General features: G+C 53.0%; 2 protein-coding genes across 5 annotated transcripts; both read right to left on the bottom strand.

Moving 5' to 3' along the window:
• Nucleotides 1-324: 324 nt before the first annotated feature.
• On the bottom strand, nt 325-2,567 carry TRAPPC5 (trafficking protein particle complex subunit 5). Of its 4 annotated transcripts, none has more exons than XM_080672673.1 (3): nt 2,170-2,567; nt 1,499-1,596; nt 325-943 (listed from the first exon to the last, which is right to left on the bottom strand). In XM_080672673.1, exon 3 carries the CDS (start codon nt 926-928, stop codon nt 362-364), a length of 567 nt encoding a protein of 188 aa, XP_080528799.1. In that variant the 5' UTR covers nt 929-943; nt 1,499-1,596; nt 2,170-2,567; the 3' UTR covers nt 325-361. The 4 variants fall into 4 exon arrangements, with proteins under 4 accessions (XP_080528799.1, XP_080528802.1, XP_080528800.1 ...); XM_080672674.1 differs by having other exon boundaries at nt 333-943; nt 1,499-1,642; nt 2,170-2,219; XM_080672675.1 differs by having other exon boundaries at nt 333-943; nt 1,966-2,179.
• Nucleotides 2,568-2,717: 150 nt separating this feature from the next.
• On the bottom strand, nt 2,718-5,487 carry MCEMP1 (mast cell expressed membrane protein 1). Its single transcript, XM_080674379.1, has 6 exons — nt 5,339-5,487; nt 4,955-5,044; nt 4,282-4,410; nt 3,808-3,954; nt 3,494-3,559; nt 2,718-3,394 (listed from the first exon to the last, which is right to left on the bottom strand). Exons 1-6 carry the CDS (start codon nt 5,460-5,462, stop codon nt 3,369-3,371), a joined length of 582 nt encoding a protein of 193 aa, XP_080530505.1. The 5' UTR covers nt 5,463-5,487; the 3' UTR covers nt 2,718-3,368.
• Nucleotides 5,488-15,706: the final 10,219 nt, after the last annotated feature.

The raw sequence follows: 15,706 nt of genomic DNA, 5'->3' as shown, positions 1-15,706 counted from the left end.
CCTTTGCGAAAGAAGTGTGCTAGCCCTGGCATAAGGGGAGTCTCTTAGCCGGTCCTCCCCCCACACCTCTCTAGCCTATAGTTAGCCTCCAATTGTGATTCCAAAATCTACCAGCAACTCCCCACTCCAGCGGCTCCTTCTGCCTGGTCTACCTCCCACTGTCCCTGAACTCCCCCAGCCCTATCTGAAAGCCCAAGCTGGATCCAACCTGGCCCTCCCCCTGGTATACACAGCCTGGACCTTGGCCTCCCGCAGCCTGGGGCACGGATCTGAGTCCTGCTGAGTGGATCTGGGAGGCACCCACACAAGACACAAGACACACTTGGGAAGGGTGCGCTCTCATCCTTTATTTCCGGCGGGGTCAGCGGCCCTCGAGGGCCCGGTCTCGGGCAATGACAGCCTCCTCAAACTTGATCATGAGCGTGGTGCCCTTGTGCCAGTGTGCCGTGACCTTGGCGGGAAAGCCGCTGTGTGTGAGCACCGCCTCCACGATGCCCGCGGTGAAGCTGGCACAGTTGAGCGTGCTGTTTTCCTTGGGCACCGAGATGTAAGTGTTGATGAGCGGCTCCCGCTCGATGATGTAGAAGGTGCGCGCGTCGTCGTTGGCCTGCTCCAGCTTGTCGGCCTCCTTGCCGAAGAGCGCCTTCCACACGGCACCCTTGACGAAGAGCAGAGCGCCCAGCACCTTGGTCTCGCGCCGGGCACCCTTCTCGCGAGCCACCAGCGCGTCGAGAACGCGCGCGCCCACCTGGCGGCCCAGCGCGGCCAGGCGCGCCTGCAGCTCGGCCACAGAGAACACGCGGCTCTGGCAGTGCTGCACCAGCTCCGAGAAGAGCAGCGCGAAGGCACTCAGGCTCACCTCAGTGCGGGGCCGCGCCAGCGCGCGCTCCAGCAGCGCCGACTTCCCCCGCGTGAAGCGCGCCTCCATCCCGCAGCCGCTTCCCTGCGGGGGAGACCAGGCAGCAGGGTCAGGGGCCGGAGAAAGAACCCTGGGACCCCAGCCCACCCCATGTGCTGTCATGGACCTCCCCCCAGGGAAGAGATAGGGAAGGAAAAGGGGGCATTCGCCTGGACGTAAATCTAGTCTCCAGGACCCCTATCCAGCGAAGGACAAATAGGGGGAGAGGGTTAAGGGTACGGGTAAGGGGGGAGGGGACAAAGGTGGGGACACAAGAAACCCCACCTCCCAGGTAATTTCTTGGGCGTGAAAAGCACCTTTGTACCCCCTCCACCACTTGTGGCAGCAACTAGAAAACTAGGGCCGGACGGTGGGGAGGTCAGACCTAGGGTTGGTTGGGGACAAGGAAGGACGGGGACAGTGAGAGGGCCCTGGCCTGCGCGCAGGCAGCGCCAACTTGGCATGCACGGAGCATGCCTCCTTGGGACAAGGATTGACCTGCATTTGTAAGAAAGACTGGGGGGTGGGGGGAGGAGGAGTTGGGAGCCCTTCACCCCATGCTCTCCAGAAAAGTGATGGGACCGGAGGGAGGAGGCTGACCTTAGACCCGGGGTTTAAGGGAGCCCCAAGGGGGCGCTTTGATCCTCCATCCCAGCGCTAGGAGCCAGAGCCGTCGGTGGGGGAGACTCGGAAGGGGGCTACAGGAGAAAACCCCGAGGGCTTGCTGAGACCTCCACAGTGGCTCTGCGGTGGGGGTGGGGTGGGAGTGAATGGGGGGACCCCAAGGGCGCCGAGGCACCCTCTCTTCTCCTCCACCCTCACCCACTCAGGTGAGAAGCCGCCGCCCAGGGTGAGGTCGGAAGGGAAAACTGAGAACCCAGCCCCCATCGGGCGGGACGGGGCTGAGGCCGGCAGGTCTGGGGTGCCGAGACGCCCCCCGACAGGTCTGCGTGGGGGATGGGAAGCCCAGCAGGGTCCAGCCGCTACAGGGCGAGGGCCCAGCGAGCAGGACGGGAGCGCTGTGCTGACACCCCTCTATTGGGCTGTGATGGGGTGGCGAGCCGAACCGCGGCAAGGCAGGGACCCGAGACCCCGGCGCGGCGGGCGGAGGGAGGGCCGCGGAGCCCAGCCTCCTTGCGTCCTTCTGTGGGGGAGCCGGCGGCGGGGGGCGCGGACGCCGAGACACCGGCCCAGGACCCATCGGTCCGCAGGGAGGGGTGCGGAGCCCACGGGGCCCGGCGGGCAAGGGGTGCGGGCGGGCAAGGTCTCACCGGGAACTGCGGCCTCCGGCTCGGCCGAGCTGCTTTACGGCGTCGTAAGCGGCCCCGTGTGCGCAGGCGCGGCGGGCGGGCGGGGGCGGGGGCGGGCCGCGCGCCGCAGTTCCCCAGACCCGCCGCTCGGGGGCGCGCGTGTCCCGGAGGCCGGCCCGGGAGGTCGGTCCGCGCCTGGGGTCTCGCTGGCCCTGGTAGGCCCCTGTTCAGGGGAACAGTAGCACCGATGGTCACATGCTCAGGGTGCACGTTTGGCGATGGGCACACGTTTCTGTCTCTGGGCACATATGTACACATGTACATCTCAGGCCACACCCCTGGGGCACACACTCAAGGACACAGGGTCTCATCCACTCCCTGGGTACATGTTCCTGGACACGGGACCCACTCCAGACGTCATTCTCACACACCCGCGTGTCCCCAGCGTTTCTGGCATACGTCCACCTGTTCCCGGTGTGATTTTCCCCACCCCCCAAGTCCAAACATTTGCAGACCCTCCCCAAAGTCCCCAGTCGCCCCAATAACAGATCTGAAAGCCACATTGTTTTCCCTTGGCCTTTACTTCCACAAATCACAAAATGTGAGTTCAGAAACACAGGCACACGTGTGTATGTGCTCCCAGCACCCTCGGTGACAAACAGACACACTCACATGGACACACATTGTTCTCGGGGGCACAGGGAGTGACAGGGCACACACCGTGACACCCGCAATTACAACGATGCATTCCCACGGTGTGCTCCCACACACTTCCACCATGACACGTTTATACACACAACATGTTGCAGGACATTCATGCATATTCACACCAACAGTGAAACATGCATGGGTAGCACGTGTCACCAATACCCACACTCACTGTGACACACTTTTGTGGTCCCTGCTGACACAGCTACCCACTGTGATGTGCATGACACCACATGCTATGATACACACGTATCACATGGACTGTGACAGGTGCACACCACACCGTCTGTGACTCCCACATTCAACATTCACCCAATACCTGCCCTCCATGAAATGCTTACCCCACACACACACATGCGCACAGGCAACTCCACAACAATCATTCCCCCTGACATATGACTTGATATGTGGGGATGATGAACAAGTTCAGACAAGGCTGGGCCCCCATGTGTCATATATACTGGGAAGTACCACCCTGTCCGAGCTGCACACAGGCTCCCATGTCTTCTTGATTACTGAGGTGTGGGCTGTGTGGGCTCTGTGAAGAAGGGAAGTAGAGATCCGAGGTCAGGCAGATCCCCCTGGGGGAGAAGTTAGGGTCACATCCAGGGCTCCACCGCCCGTGGCCCCAGCTTACGTTGATTTTGCATTTTCTGCAGCATTGCAGAGATTTTCTGTAATTGAGTCTTGATTCTGCTTACGTCTGGGGGTGGGAGGAGACAGGAGAAAACTGGGGTGGAGCCTCAGACAAGGCCCCCACTTTGCCCAAACCCCCAGGCTGGGGTGCTGCAGAGCCCTGAACTTGGGGTTCCCAGCAGCATTTAAATACCCCCACATTACTAAAAGGTGACATCCATCAGCCCTCCAAACCCTGGGAGGGAGGACCTCTGCTGTCCCCTCCCCAGACTCCCCAGCACCACAGTCCCCGAGTGAGGTCCACAGGGCACCCACCTTCTGTCAGCTTCTTCAGTTTCGCGTTCCCAGCCTGGACATTGTGGTTGGCCAAGTTGATGTGCAGTTTGGCATTACTGATGCTCTGCTGGATGTTGCTCCAGCCCTGCCTTTGCCCCTCCTCGCATTCACGTGTGGAGATAGAGACTGCGGGTGTGGGTGGGGGTGTCTGTGTCACGGCTGCTCTCTCTACCCCCACCCGACCCCTTGGGCTCCCCCAGGGCCTCCCCTCACTATTCCAGATCTCCCTTTTCAAGACCAGCAGCTCCTGGGACATCTCAGAATCTGTTCAGGATGGGGGAGGGTAGGAAAACACTTGAATTGCCCCAGTTCTGCAACCCTGGGAGCAGGGGGAGGGGGGCGGGATAGAAACTAGGAGAAAGGGAACAGTGGGAACACTGGGGCTCCCAGCTCCTGTGGACCCCTCCACACTGCCCCAGTCCCTGCCCGCCCCCCAACCGAAAGCCCACTCACTCTTCACCAGAACCCAAACCAACAGAATGATGGCAATCAGGGCGAGAAGAATGTACAGGCTGGTGAAGGCTCTGTGCAACCACTGGGGGGCCTGGGCAGAGTCCGAGGATGGCCTGGACGGGGCTGGGACTGGGACAGAGGCAGAGCAGGTGACCTCCAGGGTTCAACTATTAGTACTGATTCTAACACCATAATAGCTCTGTCACCTCACCCACTCTTCCCAATGCCATTAGCAGCTGTGACCATCAACAACACTGCCACCAACATGCACCCTGACCTGCACCACCAGCACCATCTGAGCCCCCTCCCATCCCCATCACCAACAATCGCCAGTATCAGCAGTAACTGTCAGCAGCCACCAGCATCAATGCTCACTGTTGTCGGCATTGTCCCTCATCAACTCTGTCTGAGTGATTCCTTCCCGGTCCACTACATTGTCACCTATTCACCAACACCATCACCCAAACCTTCACCAACACTTCCCCCTACACAATCAGCACCATGCCATCATCATCACCACCTACAGAGCTGCCCCCACCACTGTCTCACAAGCCTTGACGTCACCACACCCTACACCACTGATCCTGCCCTCCAATGCTGCCCACTGTCCCTGCAATGCCCTCTCACAGGCCCCTCCCAAAGCTGTGGGATGTGGGCTGGCAGGGCCGCTTACCCTCACTCTTGGGGGGTGAGTGACTGCCCTTTGGATGATCCTGTTTTCTTAAGGTCACGGTGATATTCTCATAGTTGGGGTCATCTACACCTGTGGGCGGGTCAGTGGGAAGGGTTTGGAAACCTTCCTGGAGCTCTGGGGTCAGGGTAGGGATGGGAGGGGGGCTCAGAAGTCTTGGTTCACCAAACCCCTGCACACAACACATTTCTGGGGATAAAAGTTAACTAAGATTTGCTTCTTGGTTAAGAGAAGAGGGTGTGTTACACATTCACTCACACCTTTTGGGGAGGGGAAGAAGCCCTTTGACCCCTACTCTCAGCTCCTACCTCTCCCATCCCAACCTCTCCCTCCTGGCTCCCCGACCCCCATGCCAAGGTGCCTAACCTTCTCTATTGGCTGGTGTCCGCCGTTGCTTGTTTTTGAAGGCTGCTGCCTGCATACTGGCCTCCTGGTTTATGTAGATTTCCTCAGCCTCCATGGTCCCGAGTCTGCCAGTCTGTCCACACATACCCCACCCACCGGAAGGTGTCTCGTTAGATGAGGAAATCTCGGGTTTGGGGTCTAGGGGAGGAAGGAGAGGCCAGCCTCCTAATTTCAGGGATCCAGAACCTCCCACCCTGGGGCATCCTCATACCCCCAGATCAAGAGGGGTCTTAGGAGGCCAGAGGTCTCAGGAAAGACGGAAAAGAAGCCCGTAAACCTGGAGGCAGGCCAGAATGGTCCAGAACTTGTGAAAGAGGAGTTGGCTAATGCTACAGGCATCATTTTGAAATATATCAGCAAATCAACACATTGTACACCTTAAATTTGTATAAAGTTGTGTGTCAATTATCCTATATAATAAAAACGTAATATGCTAATTAGACCAGACGTCCTTCCAGATGACCTTCCAGACAAAGCCAGGGCTGCAAGGGCCGAGGCAGAGGTGGCCGCCACCGTGGGGGCCGAGCCCCTTGCACGAATTTTGTGCATTGGGCCTCTAGTATTAGATAAAAAGAAGTTTTTTTAAACAAACAGGAACTTTACAGGAAGCTGTGTGTGTGCATGTGTGTGTGTGTGTCTGTGTGTGTGTGTGTCTATCTGGATGAACCTCATCCTCCTGTCTCCTCTCTCTCAAGAGAGAAACTGTGGCCCCTCAGGTTCCCACCTTTTAGGGGTAGGGGCCACCGTCTTAGAGGCAGGATTCCTGAGTCCCCACACCTTCCTTCCTGCTTTCCTCCTGCCGCAATGCATCCCTCCACTCCACTCCAAGAAATGCTGCTTCGTCAAGGCCCCCTGGAGGAAAAGAATGGATCTGAGGCAACGGAGGTTACCGGCCGTGCTAACCACCAGAACTTCAACTCCCATCTGCAACTGAGGCAGGTCCACGCCTTGACCTTCCCTGGAACCACTTTCCCTCCACCCAGAGACCCCACTCAAAGAAAGACTCAGAAGCACACTCATTCAGACATCTGCTCACCTACCCAGACTCACACGCACACACTTGCACACACACTCCCAAATATCCGCAGTCACATATACACAGAGCACACCCATTCACATGCTTCCACACATGCTCACTCAGAGAAATATACATACTCATGCATTCACATGCCTCCACTCTGTCTAGGTGTCTTAGAACCCTCTTTGTGTCTATCTGACCTTGAAAATGGGGGATAAAAATGAGACAATGTGTGCAGGGAATTTTCTCTGTAAGGCTAGTGCCTTCCAAGAGAAATATAATATGAACCACATTTTTATTTAAAAGGTTCTAACAGCTATATTAAAAAGATAAAAAGAGACAGGCTAAATTGATTTTAATAACCTTTTATTTAACATAATATACCCAAAATATTAGCCCTTCAACGTATAGGTGTTACTGTAATATTATTGATATATGTCGCCTTTTGGGAGGTACTAAGACTTCAAAATCAAATGTGTTTTTACACGTAAGGTGCCTTTCCATTTAAAGGGGCCACATTTCAGCTGCTTAATGGCTGCCATGTTGGACAGCACTGGTCTAGGTGTTAGAGGTTTCTCTTTTTGGAAAAAGGTAAAGTTTTCTGACAATGTGCAGGAAGTGTGATGTTCTCTGTTTAAAATACATGATTAAATTCAAGAGAGCTTTGGAATGGTCCCCCAAGATCCGGTGAGGATAACGTTCTCCTTCCTAAACTGTTGCCAACCTTGTCTGCTCCAGGAAGATCGACTTAGCAGTGGTGAAATGCCGGCTCCTTGCTGGTGGCAGAAAGCAGCCAGCCATTGAGCAATTCGCCCCCCTTATGATGTAACTAGTAGCCCTGCGCATGAATCCGTGCGTCAGTAGCTCACTGCCGCCCTCCTGTAGCTCCTCTCCCACCCCCACCCCGCATAGCTTGCTGCCCTGCTCCCTCCGGGAGCTCTCCACTGCCCACTTGTAGCTCGCTGCCCCACCCTCCTGCTGATCCGTGATCCAGTTGTTACCCGGTCCATCGTTATGCTTCATGACGTAATGACCATTTGCATATTACATCTTTATTATATAGGATAGCCACAGAGGAGACAGACAAAAGGAGCGCTGGCTCTGATTGAAGGACAGGTGCAGGGGGTAGGGCCACAGACTTGCACATTTCCCTGGCTCAGGTGGCCTAAGGCTGGGCTCCAGCCCTCTGGAAGTTGAGAAAAAGGCGGCTGTGATTGGAAACCCACCAATCATGCCACAGTGGCTTGAGAGGGCTCCATGAGGTTGCCTGACCAGCCCCTTTCATGGGGTAAAGTTTTCTTTTTCTTAAAGAAAGAAAATGTGTCATAATCAGGGATTGGTTTAAGGTGGGCACATGATCCAGGCCCAGCCAATCAGAGTCTAAGATTTGGCACAAGGGCAAACAAATGAGTCAGACTCAACCAATGAAACTCAGACCTGGAACTTTTGTTGGGTTATCCAAGAAATGAAGGTACCCTCTCTTTACCCCCTCTCCCCGGGGGCTGTCACACTGGGAGAATGTAAGCCTAGAGCTGAGCAGGGAAGGGCCTGGTTGAGAGTGAGACCGCACTGAGGAAAGCAGACACTAGAGTGCTGGAGACATTATTTGAGTCCATGGGTTTGACCATACCTGAACCTGTTGCTCTAACCCTGGGCCTCTCCGTTACATAATCCAGAGCCTTCCTTCTTTTGCTCAAGTTAGCTTGAAGTGCGGTCTGTGGAGCTTGCAACTGGAAGGATCTTGACTACCTTAGGGGGCTGGGCAGTTGGTAGATGAAAAAATAGAAGCTCAAGAATGGGGATCGCCAGGCTAAGGTCACAGGGAGTAAGATGTTTTCCCAAGTCTTCACTCTGGGACAGGAGGGTGACTGTGTTGGAATTTAGGGCTCTGAGGGGACCCTTCTTGTCCAGTTACAGGGGGACAATTGGGTGGGACTTGAAGACAAAGGCATCCACATCAGGGCCCCCACCCACAAATCAGTGAGGGAGACAACAAAACACCAGATTCACCTTCTCTGGTCCTGGACACACTTTTGACTCAGTGGTCTCACTCCAACCCTAGGGCCACAGTAGAGTTAGGAGGAAGGACCTGAGAGGGGAATCCCTGGGTTGGAATCTAAGTGGGCTCTATGGGCACCAACAGTGTTTGTGACCTCAGCTCACGGCCAGCATGATCAGACAGGGGGTGGGTGGCAGTGGAAGGAGAATCCAAGACATCCTGAAAGCCAGGTCCCCACCGCATCACCCATGCTCCTGGAGCATGCCGCTGGGGGCTGTGACTGTTGAGTCTGGGGTTCCTTTAAAGACTGGGCACCAAGGGTTCTAAAATATGCATCTCTCAGGGGCTGGATTTTAAAACTGTAATAGGCACCTCTCACCGACACCAGAGAGGTGTTACCAGAAAGCCCCCTGAGTCAGTGGGAGAGGGCTGTCCCCAGCCTCGATCCTTATCATATATATATATATATATATATATATATATATATATATATATATATATAATTGATTTCAGAGAGGAAGGGAGAGGGAGAGAGAGATAGAAACATCAATGATGAGAGAGAATCATTGATCAGCTGCCTCTTGCACACCCCCCCCACTGGGGGTCAAGTCTGCAACCCAGGCATGTGCCCTTGACTGGAATCAAACCTGGGACCCTTCAGTCCACAGGCCGACGCTCTATCCACTGAGCCAAACCAGCTAGGGTGATCCTTATCTTCTCATATAAATGCATTTATACAAGAGACCTTGGCTGTGTTGTGAAAAGCCAATCTATTAAAGCAATTAATGCATGCACCTTTATTGAAAAAGCAAAGCCAGCAAACCTATACATCTGGCTTATGATGTGCAGACGGGCTCTCAGCTCATCTGAAGAGTGAGTTGGGTGGGGGTCTGAGGCGTTATGCACCCTCCTGTCTATAGGCTTCAAAACTCCTCTGCTGACTATTTTGGTGCAGAGTAATTCTCAAGGCCCCCCCCCTTTTTTTTTTACTTTGTTGTGGCCTTCCCAGAATTCATGAGAAGCACCTGCAACTTTATCTTGCCCAACTTGAGATGCTGGCTTCTCTGCTTAAGGAGTAAAACTTTTTCCCTCTCTCCCTGACTGGTTTGGCTCAGTGGATAGAGCGTCGGTCTGTGAACTGAAGGGTCCCAGGTTCGGTTCCAGTCAAGGGCATGTACCTCGGTTGCAGGCACATCCCCAGTAGGGGGTGTGCAGGAGGCAGCTGATTGATGTTTCTTGCTCTCTATTCCTCTCTGTGAAAAATCAATAAAATACATTAAAAAAAAACCAACTTTTTCCCTCTCCCCTTCCCTCCTCCCTTTCTGCATTCTCTCATTAGGAAGGTTTTTTAAACATTTGCTCTCATGTCTTTGGCTGGGGAAGATAATGGCTTGTTAATTATAAGCTGGCTGCAAATTGCCCACACTGTTTGGCCTGGGGTTTTTTGTGTTTTTTTTTTTTTTTAATATATTTTATTGATTTTTTACAGAGAGGAAGAGAGAAGGATAGAGAATTAGAAACATCGATGAGAGAGAAACATTGATCAGCCGCCTCCTGCACACCCCCTCCCGGGGATGTGCCCATAACCAAGGTACATGCCCTTGACCAGAATCGAACCCAGGACCCTCCAGTCCGCAGGCCGACGCTCTAGCTGAGCCAAATCAGTCAGGGCTGGCCTGGTTTTAAGGTTCTTGTGTTGAGAATCAAGATCAACAGTAATTAATATAAAGGCTGAACTGGGCTCTTTGATATTCATAAGGTGAATATTTGCATTTTATTACCTATTGCTACTCAATGGCCTAAAGCAAACTCCCCCAACCTGATAATCATACTGTTTACTAAACATTACCATTGATATGTCTGTTTGCATTCCTAAAAGGCAATTGTGTATTCTAGTAAATAAAAGCAGATGGGAATGGAGACTCGGTGGAACTTGGCTACTACAGCTAAGCTTTCCCTGGCTTCCCCCATAATTTCCAAATTTATATTTCTTGTCTTGTGTATTAATTTGCGCATCAGCCCTTTCTCCAAGTCTTTGAACCCGAGGCCACCCGGGCCGTGGCTTCACATTCTTGTCTCAGTTTCCCTATTCCTCCTGCCCTGGAGTCCTGTAACAAAATCAGTAGGTTAGCCTTCTAAGAAACTGGACCCTGAATCACCTGGATTTGTGCTCCCAGGGGGTTTGCCTTTTAGGGCATTGAATCCAGACAGGGATGAGTGTCATCCAGGCTGGGGTGGGACTTAATGTTGGGAGTACTAGAGTCTGCCCAGGGTGTATGTGTCTATGTGTCACTATGGCCCCACCCGCTGTGGGCTTGTCTCTGTATTTCAGGGGTGCCTTCCTGTGTCCATGTGTGTCTGTGGGCACAGTGTCTCTGTGTGACGGCGGTAACTGGGTTATGTACTCTGTGTGTGCACGTGGCCATGTGTAACTGTGCACATAGTGTGTATGGGTGGTGTATTCGTGTGTGTTATGTGGCTATATATTCAACAGATATTTCCTGAGTGCCTACTATGTGCCACAGTTTCCTTTAAGTACCAAAGACACACCAAAAACAATCAAGTTCCCTGCCCTGTGTCTTCATATCTGAGTGCTCATGAGGGTGCATGTGCCATTGTGGATCGTGGTTGTTAGCTATTGGAAACTGTGCCTGCCCGTGTGAAACAGACAGCAGTGCGTGGCCTCAGAGAGCAGAGCTCAGCAGGCCCCATGGAGACTTTTCTGTCCATGGCCCAGCTTTGCCTGCACCTTGGGGTTCCTTCAATGGGATGGGGAGTGAGGACAGGGCTCAGGGCTCTGGGCTGAGATGATTCAGGGGTCCATACTGACTCGGGAGCTGCTAGAGGTCTGGAGTATGTGGGGTGAGGGCAGGGATCTCTCATCCAGACCCAGCCGCCTGATGAAGCCTCACTGTAGGGTATGAGAGAGAATGACCAACACTTCCTGGGAAACCCAAGACCCAGGGAGGCCGTCAAGGTGCCTCAGAGGTAGCACTCACTCCCCTCCTGAAGGCCGTAAGCCTTGGGTATGGGTCATTAGAGAACGCTGAGGCCCCATTCTAGGGGCTAAAGGTGGGGGTCAGCATGGGAAGAGGGGGGACAGGGCAGAAGGAAGTCTCAGCGGAGTTCCCCCACCTCCATCCCTGCTGCCCACGCCTCCCTTCTGCTAAGCACCTGGCTCCTCGGGAACACAGGCTCAGTCTTCCCTCGCACAGAGCTCAGCGCAGTGCCCACACCCTCTTCATCCTCTTCTCAGGGTTTATTTCCAGCCCCACCCCTCCAAGGCCTAGACTCACCCCTATGAGGCCTGGACATGCTCCCCGGCCCGAGCGACCTCAGTAGGTGGCCGCATGCCCAGCAGTGCGCTCCTGTCCAGCCCACGTGCCCCACGCCCGCGGGCCCCCTGGAAAGTGGCAGGTGGTCTCGGAACGCACCTCCCAATAGCCACCAGCTGTGGGCAAACTACGGCCCGCGGGCCGGATCTGGCCCGTTCGGCTGTTCTATCCGGCCCACGGAGCCGAAAGAGTGGAGGGTTCTCTTGCTCTCCCCTCCGCTCCTTTACTTTGAATTTATATTAGTTCTCACAAACACTCCATCCATGCTTTTGTTTCGGCCCTCCGGTCCAGTTTAAGAACCCATTGTGGCCCTTGAGTCAAAAAGTTTGCCCACCCCTGGACCAGACAGAATCACACGTGCAGCCGGTGACAGCGAAGCCCGAGGCAGTAGCAGTAGCGGAGGGAACTTGGCTTGGGGAGGTGAGGGGTGGGGAGGGGAGGTGGAGGGGGCTGGAGGCTCCCACACCAGGGAATGAAAGCCAGGTCCATGAGCTGTGAGGAGGCTGGAGGCTGGGGGCCTAGACATCGGTGTCCTAAGAAAATGGATCCCTCCAGAGGGGCAGGGAGAAGGCTGGGCATGGGGACCAGGACCCTAGGGAAGTAGAGGCCGGGGATCCAGGGTCTTCGAGAAATAGAGGCTGGACATGGGGAAGGGGTTTCAGGACACTGGGCACAGAACTGAGAGCATGGAAAACGGACTTCTGTGCTCATCTGCCCGCAGGTGACCAGGACCCCGAAGGTAACGCTCCTTCCTCCAGTTCAAATATTTCCTATCACCTCAGGCCTGCAGGAGTAGGGGTTCTGTGAGATCATACTGCCTCTCCCCAATTCTCGTGTTGCCTGGGCCCTGGTGGCTTGGAGATAGGGAAGGGGGTCGAGAAAACCCCCCTAGGGAAGGTGTGACAGAGAGCTCATCTGGGGTCTGTCTGGAGGTGGGGTTTTAGAGGAAGGAAGGCTTGGAGCTATGGTTAAATTTAGCTGGAGCTGGATGGGGTTGGGTTTTAGGGTTGAGTTTGAATTTGAGGTTTAGTTGGGATTGGGCTCGATGTTAATGTTTGGTTGGGATTGGTGTTGGGTTGGGTTTGAGGTTTGAACTTTACTGTTGTTTAGGCTCAAGTTTGAGGTTTATTTAGGATTGAGGTTAAGATTAGGTTGGGTTGGGATGGAGCTCTGGTTTGGGTTAGGATTGGGGTTGGCTTGACCTTCCCTCCAGGTCAGGAATCAGAGGGGCCTCTAAGGCCCCTGCTGGGGTTGTATGTTAAAGTCCTTACTCAGGGAGCTGACAACATCTTGGATCTTCTCATCGATGGCTTCGTGCACGGACACAGCAATTCGACCCACACCAGCAACCCCAGGATAGGGAGGTGGGAAGGGAGAGAGCCTTAATCCTGCAAGGGCTGGGTCAGCCCCTGTCCATCTGGGAGGGTCAGGCCCCCAGAACATGTCATTATCCTTCCAGCAGACTCAGTAAGCCAAATCTTGGACACAAATTCCATGCTGCTGACATCTCTCTCCCTTTAAGGCTTCTACGCATAGGGTTTCCTGTCTTAGGTAATATGTCCCTTGGCCCCCTAGCCCTCCCTGCCCACATCCGGGGCCAAGAGGAAGCCCTGGAGCAGATTGCAGGGACCAGGGGTGGAAGCTGTCACTCTCCCTGCCACAGACTTCCCCTTCGACAACTCTCCCTTCCCACCTCTGGTTGGGACTGGTCCAGGAGGTAGTGCTTGGGGATGATTCCAGACGCCACAGTTCAAGGGACAGGTAGAGAAATGAGTGAGCATGTAGGAGTGGGATTGCAAACAAGACCAGAGTAACGCCCCGTGTGAGGCTTGCAGACTATGTTTTTTTTTGTGTTTTTTTTTAAATATATTTTATTGATATTTCACAGAGAGGAAGGGAGAGGGATAGAGAGCCAGAAACATCGATGAGAGAGAAACATTGATCAGCTGCCTCCTGCACACCCCCCACTGGGGATGTGCCCGCAACCAAGGCACATGCCCTTGACCGGAATCGAACCTGGGACCCTTGAGTCCCCAGGCCGACGCTCTATCCACGGAGCCAAACCGGCTTCGGCTGCAGACTATGTTTATACCCAAGTGTCCATCCGCAGAGAATGGGTAAATGAAACTGCAGTTTGTTTCCTCAATAGAACAATCTACAGCCTGTGGGCAAATCCAGCCCACCATCTATTTTCATATGACCTGTTACAGGACAGCGAAAAGCTAGAAAAATTTCAGGGCAGGAGGAACAGGGAAACGGAGACAAGAAAACTAAACAAGGCCAAACAGTTTGGCAGCCTGCAACCAGCTGGTAAATAGCAAGCCCTTATCTTCCCCTAGCCAGGGAGCTTGAGAGCAAATGGTTGTCTCTCCAAAGAACGCTGGAGAGGAGAGGAAGGGAAGCGGGAGAAGGGAAGGAACCTCAATGCAACTAGAGAACACATAGCTTAAATCACCCTGAAACTGACAGGGCGGGGGAGGGGAAGGAGGAGTGCAGTCTTATCTCATCCCACTGTTTGAAGTATCAGGGGTGGGGAACATCAGGCCCACAGGCCAGTAGAAGGCCCTCAAAATCATTTGGTCTGGCCCAGTCAAGGCATCAGGGGTGAGTTAATTACATGTTTGATCAAATATAGCAAGCTAATTTTTAAGTTGGTAATTTTGTATGGCCCGAGAATGATGTTATGAATATCCAAATGGCCTTTGGCAGAGAAAAGGTTCCCCACCCCTGGAACAGAGATGCCAGCAGTTTCGGGATTTAATTGCCAGGTGCTTCTCATAAATTCTGGAAAGCCATAACAAAGTAAAAGGGAGAGAGAGCTTCAGAGTTAACCTGTGCCAGGATATCCAGCAGGGGAATTTTATTTTATTTTTTAAAATATATTTTTATTGATATCAGAGAGGAAGGGAGAGGGAGAGAGAGATAGAAACATCAATGATGAGAGAGAATCATTGATCGGCTGCCTCCTGCACGTCCCCTTACTGGGGATCAAGCTCACAACCTGGGCATGTGCCCTTGACCAGAATCGAACCTGGGACCTTTCAGTCCGCAGGCCGATGCTCTATGCACTGAGCCAAACCGGCTAGGGCAGCAGGGGAATTTTAAAGTGTATTCTGCTTTCTGTCTCTGTGAACTTCTATTTTATCTCATATTTTGGATATCTATTCATCTATTGATGGACAGTCTGGTTGTTTCCACCTCTCGGCTATTATGAATGATGCTGCTATGAACATTAGTGTACAAATATCTCCTAGAGTCCCTGCTGTTAATTCTCGTGGGCATGTACCCAGGAGTATAATTGCTGGATTATATGGCAATTCTATGTTGAACTTTTTTCAGGAACTGTTGGACAGTTTTTACATTTCTATGTCATTGAAAAAATATATAATACTTAGTGACAGATGAAAAGTATATGACATTCAAATCCCAGTCTGCATAAAGAAATTTTTCTTGGGACACAGCCATGCCCATTTTTAAAAATATATATATATTTTTTTGTTGTTGTTGAATTCAGAGAGGAAGGGAGAGAGATAGAAAAATCAATGATGAGAGAGAATCATCGATCAGCTGCCTCCTGCACGTCCCACACTGGGGATCAAGATCGTGAATCAAACTGTGACCTCCTGGTTCATAGGTCGATGCTCAACCACTGAGCCATGCTGGCTGGGCTATGCCCACTTTTTAATATATCATCTGTGGCTGCTTTGGCATGTCAGTGGCAGAGTAGAGTAGTTGTGATGGAGACCTATGGCCCACAAAATCAAACATGTTTACTATCTGGCCCTTTACAGAAAAAAACTTTTGCCCCATCCTGGTCGATCAGTGTATGGATTGCAGCTACATACAACAATCTGGACGATTCTCACCAACATAATAGCAAAAAAGCCCAGACACAAAAGAACATACCACACAAATTCATTTATAATATTTGTGCATTTTTCTTTACCCATGTTATCCTATATAATAAAAGGCTAATA

This window comes from Plecotus auritus, assembly GCF_963455305.1.
Source record: "Plecotus auritus genome assembly, chromosome: 6".
NCBI lineage: Eukaryota > Metazoa > Chordata > Mammalia > Chiroptera > Vespertilionidae > Plecotus > Plecotus auritus.
The sequence above is the reverse complement of the archived record's forward strand: the minus strand, read 5'-3'. Positions and strand labels throughout refer to the sequence as shown.